Source organism: Nycticebus coucang, chromosome 12, assembly GCF_027406575.1.
Source record: "Nycticebus coucang isolate mNycCou1 chromosome 12, mNycCou1.pri, whole genome shotgun sequence".
NCBI lineage: Eukaryota > Metazoa > Chordata > Mammalia > Primates > Lorisidae > Nycticebus > Nycticebus coucang.
Genome location: NC_069791.1, coordinates 24,022,721 through 24,039,277, shown reverse-complemented (window position 1 = coordinate 24,039,277; position 16,557 = coordinate 24,022,721). Strand labels below are relative to the sequence as shown.

The window sequence follows — 16,557 nt, the reverse complement described above, 5'->3', positions numbered from 1 at the left end:
CTCACAAAGCTGCAGAGCTGAGTGAGACATTTCCAAGTCAGAGAGCAAGGGTTAAAAAATCACACACATGACCAGCTTTTTAAAAATCACATACGTGACCAGACACGACATTCTCATTTTCTCCTTCAGTGATAAGTGTGTAGTAGTCCATGTAAACAGCTGAATCTTATGTCTGCTAACACATAGTCATGTTCCTGAGGACCATTCCTGACAAACTCTGCAAGAACTCAAACAGTGAAACAATCACGCTTCTAATGAGCTCTCTCTGCTTTTGTCTGCCTTACACCCATTCTGGTCCTCCACATTCGTTTTCTCTTTAATTTCCTCCCTTTGGAGAGATATTTTCCCATTTCTATTCTTTCTATATCTATATCTCTATAGTTCACTCACCTTCTTTGTCTCCATGCTAAAACATAAACACACTTGAAATAAATCTTTCCTCTTTTTGCCTAAGAGGAATTTTTTTTCCTGAAAAAAATCAATAAAATGTTGGATGTCAAGAATTTTAGTTGCCCATCTGTCCCTGGTACAATAATATAGGAAACCTAAAAATTAGTATGGTCAAACGTAAAAGCTATATTAAACCACTTCTAAGCTTTTAGGGTTTTATATACATGGACACACTTACGCACACACAGGAGATGGGGCCTAAAGTGCGATTTTGACTGGTGGTTCTATTTCAGTACAAGGGCGCTTCTAAGCCACAGCAATATCCATTTTGAAACGACTATTTTTTTGCATGCGTAGAAAATAAAATAGATATGTCATCTATAAAGATTTTCCTCATTTATAACAAAACTTCCATGTTGTCTTTCTCGTGGTTCTCTTTCCCTCTCTTTTCTTAAAAGGAAAGTCCCCCATTAAGGGCGATGACATGACTACTCACTGTCCCCTGCCCTCCTTGCTGGGTTCTTCACTTTTATAACTGGCATTTCCCAGGCCCCACAGGCTGCTTTCTCACAAATAACCAGAAACCATTATTTCAGGAACAAGAGCAAGTGAAGGTTGAAACTTACGATTGCATCCCTCAAATATTTTCATTCCTTAAGAGGCGTCTTTGCTAAAGCCCATGGCTACATTTCTTGAGGATGACAGGATCTACCCTTCAGTTGGCTAAAGTGGCCCTTTGCCCTTATTTTTAAAATGAAACCATAAATTACGTTTCAATGCCAGACTTCTGTGACAGATTCATTCCATCCCAAACATAATCCTGAATGTAAAATGTGTGTTCAACTGCTGATCTGTCCCCTAAAACAAGGACTAATGGCCAGAAACAGAGACAGATCTCTGGTCATTAGGACAAGACAAACACCACCTGTGCAGAAACTAAAAGACAAACACAACCACACTGTTCCCTGGTGGCCTCTAAGGGTTGACAATTAGTATGAGGTGGACCTATCCTTTAGGATAAAATCAGGTTTATGCCTATGGATTCAATTATTACCCATGAATTTTACTACTTTTGCTTTATTTATCAGGATAAAGTCTTGTCTTTGCTGATGATTAAACTAATAATGATAATAGTAATAATAATATCAATGATAATATGTGCCAAAATAGAACACTCTGTGTGTATACTTACAAAGACCCCTTAAGAAAGGGACTATTACTCCGTTCACTTTAAAGCAGTGAACATAATGGCAACATTAGATGAACGTGGATGAGTATGTAGATTAATGGTCAGCAAAATTTAGATGAAGAATGGGAAAGGATTATAGATCGATAGAGATGTATATACTTGAGTAGAGAGAAACCAGGGGAGAAAGGAGTTAGAATTATAGTTCAAACAGAAAGAGGAAGATAAGCTAGTTGGGATCATCCAACTCAATTCCTTAGGGCCAAATATAGCTATAGTGAAGGGAAGATGAACAATTAAGTCAGTGTTTGACAGAAAAATAGATGCCTTACAGATAAACTCCTAAGAATTCTGGCGAACAGGCATAGTCCTCCAAGCTCAAAGAGGGTAAAATGTATAAAGTCATGATTTAATGACACTTAATTGGGCGTGGGGAAACTATGTTGGAATACACCCCTGCCAATTTATCTTTATTAAGGAAAAATAAAGGGCTTAGAGTCAGTATGTAGGTACTTTTTCAGATATATTAAAAAAAAAAAAACATGATTTTCCTGCTCAGTCATTATTCTTCATTTTGGAATTATAGTTCTTATTTTGTAGTTTGTTGGATTTTATTTGTGAATTGCAAAAAAAAGAAAAAGGAGCATGAATATGAAACTTGTAAATGCTGAATTTCCCGTTTACGTAGACAAGGAAGAAATGAAAGTGATATTCATTTTGATCAGAGTCATTATATGTGGCTGTGTGATTTTTTGACTGTTTTTGTCTGCTTTTCTTATGCTAAATATATATGAGTCTAGGAATAAAGATCATTTATTAGGGTCCAAAGTGAGATTCCTGGGCTTATTTTGTGATAATTATGTCTCTCCTCGTGCGTCAGCCATAATCCCTGAGACCCACAAGGGGGAATCTCGGGAGTCTACTTGGTTTTAAGGGAAAATACTTACTGAAAGATGTTACATTAATTACTGAAAAATGGCCAGTGCCACCACATTTCCCATCAATTGACTTACTGAAGTAGTTGATGCTTATTTTAGACAGAATTATTTGACCTCTTTCTATTGGAATTTCTACATATTTTGATTATATATCATGGATCAAAATGCTATCGTCTCTCTGGATTTGAGTAATCAATAAGAGAAAGTAATTTTTTTAATATCCAAAGGAAAAAATTATGTTATCAAAGACCTAACTAAATTTGAACATGAAACTATAGTTTAAAATACAAACTTTGGAAACTTTATTTACTCTGTCTTTAGAACTTAGTAAAGAAGATTCCAAATGCCTCTGGAATCTTTTCTATGTAATCAATAGTTTACTCAAGCTTGATTTCTTTCACACATCATTCTTTGAAAAAGCCAATTTTACTCTACATTACCTTTTTAAATTTTTAACTGTACTTCAGAGATGACTCTTAAGATAATTTCATTAGTTTTATTGTTTAAGGAAATGGATACATCTCCGAAAGGAACTGGAGTCCTGATGGCAACGTTCCTGATGAGCTGTTTTTTCTTTTGATTAGTTAAGCACCGAGAGATAGCCTGACAATGATGTTTGGGCAACTGAGTCAGCCACACACACAAATATGAAATGATTAAATGAAAATGCAATCAGCAGTGGCCTGGGAGCATCGCCTGGTGAGAGATAATACCTCAGCTCTCTAATTGGCTCGCAGCAAGCGTGCAGGATGACGGATTTCAGTTGTGGGATTGCCAGCCCTGCCTTCCCAACACTATTATCTCAGAGTGACACTTCCATTACTCTGAGCGGAGAAAGATGAACGTCACCTGTCAGGGGCTGGTTAATTGTGTTGCTAGATGTATGTTGCCAGGGCGCAGGTTGGACATTTATGAACATAACTGCTTCCTCTGATGTTCCCCATCCTTCAGGGATCGAAATGGCTCTTACAGTAAGCGCATAATTGAGTGAAGGCGCTCGCCACTGAGGGGCTGAAGATGAGCCCATTGTGTGAGCTTCATTGTCCATACATTTACCATCAATGAGCTGATATTTGCCATTTATTGTGTGCAGCATTGTGGAAATGGAAACTAATGTGCCAGTCTCATTTGTTTTCTAGATAAATGGGGAAGATGTCCAGAATCGGGAAGAAGCCGTGGCCTTGCTGTCTAGCGATGAGTGTAAGAGAATCGTGCTGCTTGTTGCAAGGCCAGAGATTCAGGTCAGAACAGAAACGAGAAGTCTTTATAGTCATTGAATTCACTGAGCAAAAATTCATGAATGTAAATTTATATTTTTTATCTGCTGTTCTATATCGAAGCACCATTATGGATATCTGTAAAACCAAGTACGGTATACACAATATAACAAAAACTGATCTTTCCCAAATTACTAACCTTATCCAAAAAATTATACATTAGAGACTCTCTTCTATTACTTCACAGGAGGGCAGCTAGCTTCCCTTTTAAGGGAAGGTAAAAAAAAAAGCAAAAAAAAAAAAAAAAAAAGCAGCAGCCATTATTCCCTCCTCCCATTTGCCCATTATTTAAATAAATTCAGAGACGAAAAATAGTTGACTTTATGTTTAATTCTGTGTGGATCCTCACTTAGGTTTCTATTTAAAAATATTTAATTGGTATACTAAGGTATCTTGGAAGAATCTCTAAAGACAGAGACATTAGCCCATCTAGCTATCAACTTAAATCTTTTTAGAATTAAAATATCTCATGTAGCATGACATGGTTCCACGTACAGTTAATGGGTTATTTTTCCAACTTTCATGCGACAGAAGAATTTCTTCAGCCAAAAACAAACTGATATCCTCTGAAGGAATTGTTTATACCTCAGAGAAACTTGTCATGGAAATAAAGGAAAGGTAATGGTAGAAGAAAAGTACTATTGATACTTCCTTTTATATCCTTTTTATATCCCACAACAATGCAGAAAGGACAATGTGTCGTCACCGTTCTATCCATCTGTCAGTAGATTGAGTAAAGTTGGTTATGTCACCATTTGTCTCCCAGGTTATTGATCTGATATTTTTCAGACTCGGTAACTATATACTATCTATAAATTACACTGAGTAAGTGTATTTCAGTGTCAGACCAAGTCCTGACTTGAATATAGTGGTTATAAAAGATCACCCTTCCGGCATATATTTTCTTTACGCCCTTGACCATTCTAAATGGTCCCCATAAAGTCTACCATAGCCCAAGGCACAGCAAAGGCACATACCTGAGGTCTCAGGAGTGGGGAACCAACCCACACAACTGGCTGGGCTGCCTGTGTGTGTGTGAGTGAGGTCTTTAAATACATAGGAAATTACCTAGAAATGTCTCAAGCCAGTTATTTCTTGAAAAAGAAGATAATAAATTAACTAAATACGTATTAGTCAAGTTTATGGTAAATTGAAGAGATCTCAGTAGCCATCCCTGTTGTAGAAAAGATATTTTTACGTTACAGTGTGGTTTCCCTGCCCTTCCCATGTAACTGCTAGAGAACTTCATTGATTTAGAACTGAAGCATTTCCTTAAACTCTGCCTCATAATGGCCATAATGGGCTGTGGGAAAAAAATAGAAATTAATGACATAAAACCAGATCCTGTTAATCTTTTGTGGATTACATATGCTTGGTAGGACTGTGGCAATTTTGAATATCTAGCTACACTCCTGACCTTTTCCCCAAGAAAAGTCAGTGTTGAAGGATGAATTTTCAAATGAGGCTTCCTTTCCACAGTTGATGAAAGCTGATCCTCTGACTCCATAGGACGCCGTCCTGCCTGTCAAAATCAGGATCTGCGTTAGCTCCTTTATCCTGAAGAAGGCTTCATGCCACTAGAAGGAGGCTAATTGCCTACAGAATATCAGATTTCCAGAGAAAGCAGGGGGGAAAAAAACCCACCATACTTTAAAAATGTAATTTAAGCAATACCACATACATGCTATACAATGGCCTAAAAAAACACTAAAAAGAAAATCTTATCTTTATAGCACCCATATTTTTTTCACCCAATTTAATTTATCTCATTATTGCATTTTTTTTTGTATGTGTATTTTATTCAAAAAGAATGTGGAAGGTTTTTATGTGCTTTTTCTAGCTTTAAAAAAAAAAAATGTTTTGAATACTCTCCAGATTCTTGGAAATGATCTACAGTGTTGCTGGGGGCAGTATTGTGCATCTGTGCAATATTTTTAAATAACTCATTTCTTTCATTCCCCGTCAACTCGCTTTCATTTTCTGACCATTTTCTTCTAGAGACCATTAAAGATATTGCTTTTCTGTTCTATTTCCCTCAGGACACTGGGGCAGAGAGGGCTCTCATAAGAACTTGGAGTCACTACTTTTGAGATACACCTGGTATACGTTTTTCCTTGCTCTGAGAAGCCATACAAGGCCCCCTTTCCTGCAGACAGATCCCAGAGTGTTATAATGACAATCCTTCTTTTCCTGAAGCTCAGCTCAACAGGGATGCCTGTCTCTGCCACAGTGTTAGTTAGACTCAGACAAGCAAAAGTGCTGTCTAGGTGAAAAAAGAAATATAAGGAGGGAAAAAAGTGAGCAAAAAGAATCTCTCTTTACATCTTGTGCTGTGCGCAGCCTGGAGGAAAGCCTTATCAGACTGTAGACATATCCTGACGACAGATGACAGCTCAGGAACCTACGGGGTTAGTTAATAAGAAAAGAGTTACAGGGAATCATTAATGTCTACCATTGGTTCTGCTTAACTTCTCCACCACTTCATTTAAACCTTAAACGACTCTGTTTCATCCTTCACTATATCAGTGTTAAGAAATATTTTCTTGTGGCCTGAATAAAGAAAAATTCCTTGGTTTGTTTATAAAATGTAAGGATTTCTAGCTTTAAGTAACTTGATTTGGAGTCTGGCATTTGCGGCTTTATGATACTTGAAAGGGATTAAAAAATGTAAAATTTAGACAATTATAAATTGGGTTAAACCTACATTTTTGTCAGCATAATTACCATATCTTATCTGCATATCAAAGTCAGTGGGGTGGAATTTAGTCAAGTTATTCAAGCAAGCATTAAGATAAATGAGAATGAATAAATGTGTCATAGTTTTGGCCCCAGTTAAATTTGAAGTCATTTAAGTTCTACATAGCCTTTACTAGATATCATAACATCTAGGATTTGCCATGACATTAATTAATATGATATATATATAATGACTTTCTTGGTATAGTTTAATGTCATTTCAGGTTTGTACATGTTTTCAAATTTTGGAAGTTCGGTTATCTTTAAAATCTTATTTTGCCCATTTGTTGGTGGCGAAAACACCTCAAATCATTATCTGCTTTTACTCCCTAGAAAGCTGCTTGCTATTTCTTTCTTGCAGAGTAAAGCAGAGCTCTGACAATAATCCAGTTAATTTAATCAGCATAGACAGCTAATTTACGTAATCCAGCTCCAAAAATCCACTTTGAGGCAAATTATCTGTACTGACTGTCAACACTGATCATATTAGCCAGGTAACCACCAGTTTTCCACTTCACTTTGTGTTGAAAAGCCAAAGGGATTTGTTAAGTTTAATTTGTATGAGAGTCCCATAAGAATACTTGTGTCCAACAGCCACAAACAAAACCCCGCACGTGCCCCATTCCTCCACCACCCTTCAATGTCACATTCACTATGAAACTGGGCTGAAAATGAATCAAAATAGACATGGCATAACATTACTTTCGTTGTTGTTGTTTTGTTTTGAGAAGAATGACTTAGAATTTTCCTTTCTTTACAGATAAAATAAATATCTGTAGATTGATTTCATGGCACACAGCCATAGTGTTAAGGTAGAAGCCATCGCCTCAAGATTTTCAAAAAGCAGAATGAGGGTGGCATGAGTGAGTGGGGGGCACTTGGTGTGCAGCCTTGTCGGGGGTTGTTGTTAAGAAAAAAAAGCCTCATTGTCTCACAGGCCTATTAGTACCGGGGCTGTCCTTTTAACACAGGGCCTGTTGGAGGTAATGAGCGTGACAGCTGTGGATTATGCAGTGAGCTTTTCATACATTTTGAAAGAAGGTAATGTTCTATGTCGTGAGATTTACTCGGTTATGAGAGAAAATCTGTAGCTCTGTTTCACGAAAGGATAAAAGGCATAAGAGTCCAATTTTTTTTTTTTAATCACCTTTTCTTCTTTCTGAGAGGTGAACTCCAGGAGGCCAGTATTTTGAAAGAATCATTATGATAAAAGGAACTAGTCAGGCATTGGCCATTTAAGTTTAGCCTATTTTAGCATGAGTTCTCACTAATGTGATATAATGTACTAATGTATTCCTTTGCAGTTGGATGAAGGCTGGCTAGAAGATGAAAGAAACGAGTTCTTAGAGGAGTTAAACTTGGAGATGTTGGAAGAACAGCATGACGAAGCTGCGCAGCACCCAGCCAGCCACGTGGAGCAGGTGGAGTCAACAATTTGAACTAAATCATTCAAGACCTGGCTATTTCTTTTTTTAACATATAGCCATAAATGCAGAACAAAACAAAAAAAAAATCAAAGGGTTTGATCAAACATCTCTAGAGTGGTAATTTCTTAGGCCACATGATCATCTCAGATGAAGCAGGGGGGATAAATAAATTTTCTTTCTGTTAAAATATCTCCAGCTCAGGTTGCTGTGAGCCGTGTGACACCAGGGCACTCTACCGAGGGCGGTAAAGTGAGACTCTGTCTCTACAAAAAAAAAAAAAAAAAGAATATCTCCAGCTCGAGAAACTTGGGGAGCACTGTTAATATAGTACAATCATATTCACGTGGCGATCCAGGTACCATATCAACCTAACTGCAGACATTTAACAGTAAAAATGTGTGTTACTTCTCAACATGAAAGCTTACCAAACTCTGTATCATGAAGTAACTCCCACCCCCCAAAAAGAGTAAATTTTTATTTTAAAATATTAATGTATCTGTTTGAACATTTAGGCAGTCAGAGGATGATGACATGTGGTAGGGCTTCAGTCCTCTTTGTCTACTCGATAAAGTCATTACACCTCTGTACCACTGAATAATTGTAGACATTGGTTATCCTTGGTCCTATGGCTGCTGGTGAGACCTGTTCAGTCTTTCACCTAGCACAATATGAGATTATTGCTATTATTTTGCTTACAGTCACATAGTCATTCAACAAGAAACTTTAAGCTCCTAATATGTTCCAAGCTTTACAACATCCGACACTGGGAATAGAAAGAAAAATGAGCAAAATCACTGCTCGTAATGGATTCAAAACTAGTAAAAGATCACAGTGTAGCTTATAGCAAAGTGAGTCTCAAGCTTCTTTTTTCGTTTTTGTTGTTGTTTTCCCATTGGATAAAAACGAGATCAATGTCTAGTAGACTTTTTATGCCACATTCATGTCATTCATCTGCTTGATATGATTTTGTTAACACTTCACTGTCAGTTTACTGATTTGTTTAATTATCATCCTATTCTCAACATTAATTCTTACACATCTTAAAGGATAATTAAAAAAAAATCGTTGACAGGCTGGGAAACATGAAGCACAAACATCCTATCACTTAACCAAGCTAAATAATAAAATATCTTGACATGCTAACATCCTATAACAGAAATGTGTGTGTACGTGTGCGCACACACACATGCACGCACATGTCTGCAAGGTTAATAAATCATTAGACTGAAAACTACAGAGGCCACGTAGCCATGTGTGATATACTCAGATGCTAATCACAAGTGCTCACTGGCCATTTCACTTCTTTGTGCTCAGAAGTGTTGCTACCACCATGGTGATCACTTTTCAATATAGGTAGGACAGATTGAAATTTTTATGTATGACTTCAACACCAGTCACAAATAAAGATATTTTTGGTGGCAGTTGCTGGTTACAAGCAAAAAAGTCCTTGCTCCAGGCTTTTGCTTTCTTAGATAGAAAATGTGGCCTGATACAGAATTGACAGGAGGATGTTGGAATACAGAAAAAAGGAGAAATCCTGTTCAGGAGAAGTGATATGGTGTCAAATGCTACCTACTCATCAGATGTAATACAAATGTTAGGTCTTCTGAGGTAACCATAGATGTCCCTGGGGTTAGATTCTCGTTGTGCGGAAATTTTTTTTTTTTTTTAACCAGGAGACTGAAAAATGATGAGAAGTACAGAAACCTTTAAAAGTCCTTTGTCCTTATAAACAATAATACTACATTAGAAATGTCTAGGTAGAAACATTGCCTGTTGCTAGGATAAGTCCACAGGGAAATGACAAGTGGTAGAGCAAGATTACTTTACAAACTAGGAATTTGAAAACAGAAAACTCTTTTTATTTTTACAATTTCTCATTGACCAGAAACAAAAGAAAGGAAAATTCAATTAAATTTTTTATCAGTAACACATTTAAAGTCAAACTCAGTGCGTTTTCTGCAAATAAAGGAGACTATTCTAAGGAAGGATTTAGAGTCACAGAATAGCATGATACTTGGTCACGTTCTATCCTCTCTGATTCATGTGACACTTTGTTCTGCCATTACTTTTGTGGAAAAAAGTCATACGGAAAGACCCTTTTAGGCTTATTTTAAAATATGTTTTATCACCTTATCCCCTGTCACATCCTTCTTTAGCACTAATGGGCTTAATTATACTTAATTATGTAATTACACCTGCCAAAGGGGAACGATACATATGTACATTGAGTAGAAAAGTAGAACTTCTGTAAGTGCCCCCCACCCCCGGGACAGTAACCAATTGCTGTACTGATATGTGCATGTGGTGCATCTCCAGTCTATGAAGATCAAGTCAACTTAAGGTGGTCAGTGTCGGGAGGTGGTCAACAATGGAGGCTCTACGGTGTGTGCATGTGTGTATAAGAGTGAATAAAGTTAGACACAAGACAAACACCGTCTACCTAGAAATGGCCATGTATGATGCGTCATAAAGGAGAAAACACCTTTTTTGCCCATTCACAGAGAAAGAAATGAATATTCTTGTTAGGTCAGTGACAGTTAATTGTTTGGCATGAAAGCTAGAAATAACCAGGGCATGAAACATACATATGTTAAAAATATATTTTTGATCTTATGCCCATGTCTGGCAAACCATGCTGTCCACATTTTTAGGAAACTGTCATGTTTATCATCAATACACTAAACTCATTTTTGAAAGGAATTCCTGGGTAAGAGTAGAAAAATCTTTGTATGCAACCCACATGAGTCCTGAGGCACTGTTGTTGCTTTTGAGAAATGTGATTTGGAGATGCTCTGAGGTCGGAGCCTGTGTGTCCTGGAGGCTTCCTGGACACCTAAGAGTTCCAGCCCTGGAGCTTTGCTTCCAGACCTCTCCATTACGGAGAACCTAATTCCACCTGGAGTTAAGCTCCTTGTTTGTAGATGGGAAGGGTCTAGACTCCGGTACATAATGTTAACTTAGACTTGCAACATTGTGAAGTCTGTCTTACCATGACCAGGGCTTTATGGTCAATGAAGTTTTCTCTAAACTTGAGAAAAATTAGAGGGGAGAAAGTGATTTTGGATCCTGAACTCCAGGCTTCCAAATTGCTGAAGACCCTTGAGACATTCTTTTTGAGTATTACCTCAGAAATACCTAAAGTCATTTCATTTATATATATTCACCCCAGTTTCCCAAGTAAGAGAAAACCTAACAAAAGGAATCATTTAGTCAAACTTGTCCTCTCATGTATATCACAGCTACATTCAAGCAGCTTTTGTTTCCTTTATTTTGCGGCATTCAAAGCTGCTATGAGCTAATCGTCATTATTTCTAAAATCGTAATGGATACTAAAATTAAAGCAGCCTTCTAGGAACTGCCAAGAAGCATTGTTCCTCAATCAAGTTTCTCAACAATCCATGTTTTTCAAAGCCATTAATTTTCTTTGTTCTCTCGATATTATTATCATTTTTTTTTTTTTTAGCCAAAAAAGCATGAGGAAGAAGAAGGGACGACAGATACAGCGACATCCTCCTCTAACAACCCGGAGAAGGACAGCGGAGTGGGGCGCACGGATGAGAGCCTGAGACAGGAGGAGAGCTCCGAGCAGGAGAACGCCGCTGAGGACCCCAACGGCGCGTCCCTGAAGAGCGCGGGGGCGCTGGGGCAGAGCCAGGACACCCTAGGAAGCGTGGAGCTTCGCTACAACGAGAGCTTCGTGTCTGGCGAATGCATTGACTCCGACTGCACCGGCAACCACGATGAGGAGTGTGAAAGATTCAGGCAGCTCTTGGAGCTCAAATGCAAGATTCGCAACCACGCCGAGTACGACCTGTATTACTCCAGCAGCACCATCGAGTGCAATTCAGGGGAGCAGGAGGGCGTGGAGCATGAGCTGCAGCTGCTCAACGAGGAGCTAAGAAACATTGAGCTTGAGTGCCAGAACATCATGCAGGCTCACAGGCTCCAGAAAGTGACCCAGGAGTATGGAGACATCTGGGCGCTGCACGACGGAGGATTCCAGAATTACAACACCAGCATCAATACGCAAAGGGGGAAACTGGACGACATCATGGAGCATCCAGAGAAGTCCGACAAGGACAGTTCCAGCGCTTACAACACAGCGGAGAGCTGCAGGAGCACCCCCCTGACCGTGGACCGGTCCCCGGACAGTTCCCTGCCAAGAATGATCAACCTCACCAATAAGAAAAACCTGAGCAGCACAATGGCGGCCCAGCGCTCCTCTTCCGGACACAGTGGCAGGGAGTCGGCTTCCACCAAAACCACAACCGCGGAGCCAGGCTGCAGCACGGAAAGCCAGGAGAAGGCACTGGACAGCAAGCAGCTCCCCGACCCCGAGCAGACGGCGGGCCAGCCCATCCCGTACCTGTCCCCTTACCACGGCTCCTCCTACCGCTGCGCCAACATCCCGGCGCACGCCCGGCATTACCAAAGCTACATGCAGCTGATCCAGCAGAAGTCGGCCGTCGAGTACGCCCAGAGCCAGCTCAGCTTGGTGGGCGCGAGCAAGGACGCCCAGAAGGGCGCGGAGCCCAAGATGGAGTGGAAGGTGAAGATCCGCAGCGACGGCACGCGGTACATCACCAAGAGACCCGTGCGGGACCGCATCCTGAAGGAGCGCGCCTTAAAGATCAAGGAGGAGCGCAGCGGCATGACCACCGACGACGACGCCGTCAGCGAGCTGAAGATGGGCCGCTACTGGAGCAGGGAGGAGCGCAGGCAGCAGCTGGCGCGCGCGCGCGAGCAGCGGCGGCGCCGCGAGGTCCTGCTGCGCAGCCGGCTCGAGTGCCTCCGGGAGAGCCCGCAGAGCGGCGGCGAGGGCAAGAGGGAGCTCAGCATCCTCGAGCTGAGCCACAAAAAGATGATGAGAAAGAGGAACAAGAAAATCCTGGACAACTGGATGACCATCCAGGAACTGATGACCCACGGGGCCAAGTCCCCGGACGGCACCAGGGTCCACAACGCCTTCCTGTCCGTCACCACCGTATGACCCAGTGAAGGAGAAGGCTGGTTTTAGGAGGGTGCTACCGGTTTGGGTAGAGTACGATTGCCTCGTTCAATGCGGCGTTTTTATATATATTTTGGGACTCTTTATAGTTTAAATTTTTTGTAAGCAAAAATGCCTGGCAATTTTCTCCTTTCTTTCATATATGGGTACCTCCCTTTGGGGGCTAAGATCTTTCTTTAACTTGTGATATATTCATATTACTCGTTTATTAAAAAAAAAACACAGAAAGAAAACAACAACAAGAAAACACTTGCATAGAAATACCGAGGAGCCAATTAATTTCCTACTTTCGTGTACCTATTCTAAGTTAAAATCCGGATTTATTTCTCTAGTTCGCTTATTTTCTACTTTAATAACAACTCGATGCCAAAACATTTCTATGCTTGGTTAGAATATGTTTTAAATCAGACCCGTTAATAATAAATCACGTGCCACATCTCGTTTTACACACGAAATCCACGCCTCTTTTTAACATCCTGTTGTACATTGAACACATAAATGGCTGTTGTCTTTGTCTCAGTAAAAGTGTAGGTGCGCAGCGCGATCTTCCTGTGGTCCAGAGTGACATTGGTCATGTAGCTAGATAATGGTGGTAATTGTGACAAGAAAAGAGAAATAAATTATTGATTATCCTTAATAAAAAGTTATCAAGGAGTGTTTTATTTTCATCATCCACTGCAGTTATCAGATACAAAATCAGTTTACATATGATACTATTTAGAAGACTCCTAATTGCAGCTTATAAAATGTATACAGTTTCTATCAATTTTTTCCAATAAAGTTGTCTTGAAACACTTCCTAGAGATGATTGCGTCACATTTTCCTACCAGGATTAAGGTAGACAATAGATGCCCAGTATCTAACAGATGCTAGCTAAACATTCAATAAACATTTGTTTGTGTTTCCTTTGCCTGCTACCCATGGAAGGAAAAGCCAAGAAAATTTTCGGGAAAACCATGGAGAGAGAGGATCAGTGGAGTGTCCAAGACTGTTTATAACGCTGTAATATATGTCAGTTTGCTCTGCCTACCATAACAAAATACCATAGACTGGGTAGCTTAAGCAACATATATATTTAACAGATCTCGGAAGGAAAATTGATTATTCCCCCAAAGTGTACGAATTACAGGTAAAATGGATATACATTGCATGTATTGGTACACTTGACCAATAACCATACCTTCAATTCACCTTTGAAAAGTAATCCATAGATAACATCTCTTAAAATGTGTATACATGGTGGGGGGGGCGCCCTCTGTATTTTTCATTGTTTTGGAGGCTAAGAGGTTCAAGATCAAATACACTGGAGGTGTGGGTTCAACATCTGAATTTTGCAGGTACACAGTTCAGTCCCAAGTTCAGCACTACGTGAATTTATTTAGCTAATTGGGACTAAATGTGGAGGAACCATCTTTGCAATAATTTCAGCATAGTCAACTATAAATGCTTTATACATAGTTCATTAAAAGGCAAGACCGTTAGATGACTAGACAGACTTTTTAAATCAAGCTTTTCATCACATAAACATATGAACCACATTGCATGTCAATCATACTGCCTCCAGAGTGAAAGGCCAGATCAAACTTTGTGCATGCAAATATGAGTTTGATCAAATTTTCATTCAACCTAGCAGACTGTTTTAACATAATGAATGTACAACATCTGCATATTTCTGAAGCTACTTTCCTGTTTAAAAACCTGCAGTGGCTCCTTACTGGCTCTTGAATCAGACTCCTATGCCTCTGCCTTCTATTCACAGCACTCCCTCAACTGGCATGACTTGCCTATTGTTCTTCTACCTTCTCTGAATTACTCCAGGCCCTTTAACAGCCTGCAAATTTCCGCTTAAGTTAGCGTATGCTATTCTCCTGCCTGGGTTTCTGTGACAAATCCTACACCTCCCTTAGAGTGTGATCACATAGATGTTTTGGCCTGTTTTGATGACATCAGATTATTTCAGCTTTTTGGCATATGCTATTAGCATGTTGTTTTACCTTGGAAATGCTATTATTTTGTTATTTTCATACATAGAACGTACTGTCTTCCTAAACAGATTTTAAGTTCATAGAGGGAGGCTCCCGTGTCCCCCTCTGTCTCTGTAAGCTTCTGGTAGAATGCCATTGGATTATTGATGAATTGTAGTTGAGCTAAATTAGTTTATTCATTTGTCTCTCTCCTCCACATACTGGTCCTTTTGTTACTATTTTTCTTACTTTTTTACCCTTTCAAATTATCTTATCTTTCTTTTCACAAAGATGAAAAGAAACTAATCTTATTTATATACACTAAAAGCTGAACTCAAAAATTTTAAGATAGTGATAGTAATGGCAACCTAAGTAACTTAGTGATGAAAACTTCATCACTTCTGATTTATCCACTGTTAATCCAATGAATAGGACTACTCTTCCAAGTGTACCTTGAGTTAGCCTTTAGGCACCTAGAGTTAAGTTTTGATCTTAAAGGTTTTCAATTAGAAAGTCTATTTTAAGAGCTCAGTTCTTCTCAGACCCAATACCTATGGTTATTGTTTATTCCCTTGACACACAACTAGGATTAAACATTCATTTCCTTTAAATTACTACTCTAGATAACATCATTTGGAACCAACATGGAGGTTTTTCCAGAAGAAACCTGTATAGAAGGTTTCCAAAAGAAACCTTCTTTTCCAGAAGAAATTCTGTATCTCACAGAATGCAGTGTTTCCGAAACTACTATTTGAAGTTTATTTTTATTAAGGCCAAATGTGCTTGCCAATTTCTGGGAAATGTGATGTAGGTGTTTTTCACGTCCGTATTTATACAGTTCTACATATTATACATTTCTACACTGAGAAATGCCTCTTTTTCAAAAATGAGTGACAATATGGAAAGTGTTATGCTTTATCTTTCTACGTATCTTTGTGCTAAACATGTTTTTCAGTAAATGAATAATAAATGTGTTGCTCAGCAAAGAAAAATAATTGGTTTTATGTGGAATATTTTATTTCAGTTCCAAAGACATATGTGAGTGTAAAGAGGAAAAATATTGTACTTGGGCTTACATCTAAAATTCCATATTTCTTCTGGCTTTTTATATTTGCGGTGTGACAGAAATTGGTGTGAGGATCTGATGAAGGAAAGTGGCGGTGGGTTAGTGAAGGCATCTAAGATGGGGCTGGGAGGCTGTGTCAGCTTGAGCCTCTAGCATACCTTGCAAAAAATACTTGACCCTAGAGGTCACAACTCCCTGGCTGATCAACTGCCAGAACATCTGCTTACTACTTCCTGCTGAACTTGGAGGTTCCCAACCACAGGCCACCCTTTTAAGTGTTACAACCTGTCCTCTGATGCCTAGGCTGCTTTACATATTTCACGCCAATAGTTGAAAAACTTTTGTAATCTCCCCACCCCCACCCGTGATGACTGCTTTTTTTTTAAAAGCTTGAGCCTCTCTTTTGTTCTCTGGAGCACATACCAAGGTAACTTACAGGTGTTTCCCCTGCCACAGTAACTCAAATTTGACTCAAATATATTCTTTGTTGCTTAAGCCATGCCTTTGTTGGGTCTGCAGATCCATATGCGAAGGACCTAAGGGGGCGGAAAACAAAACATGT

The 16,557-nt window shown here is 39.3% G+C and overlaps 1 protein-coding gene across 2 annotated transcripts in view; it reads left to right on the top strand.

Moving 5' to 3' along the window:
- The window catches only part of PDZRN4 (PDZ domain containing ring finger 4), a 376,475-nt gene extending 360,591 nt beyond the window's left edge, over positions 1 to 15,884 (top strand). For both annotated transcript variants that reach the window (XM_053557729.1, XM_053557730.1), the window contains 3 exons: positions 3,654 to 3,755; positions 7,832 to 7,948; positions 11,421 to 15,884. In XM_053557729.1, the coding sequence (XP_053413704.1) occupies positions 3,654 to 3,755; positions 7,832 to 7,948; positions 11,421 to 12,947 (1,746 nt within the window). In that variant the 3' untranslated portion in view covers positions 12,948 to 15,884. The remainder of the gene's footprint in view (positions 1 to 3,653; positions 3,756 to 7,831; positions 7,949 to 11,420) is intronic.
- The last annotated feature ends 673 nt before the right edge of the window (positions 15,885 to 16,557 follow it).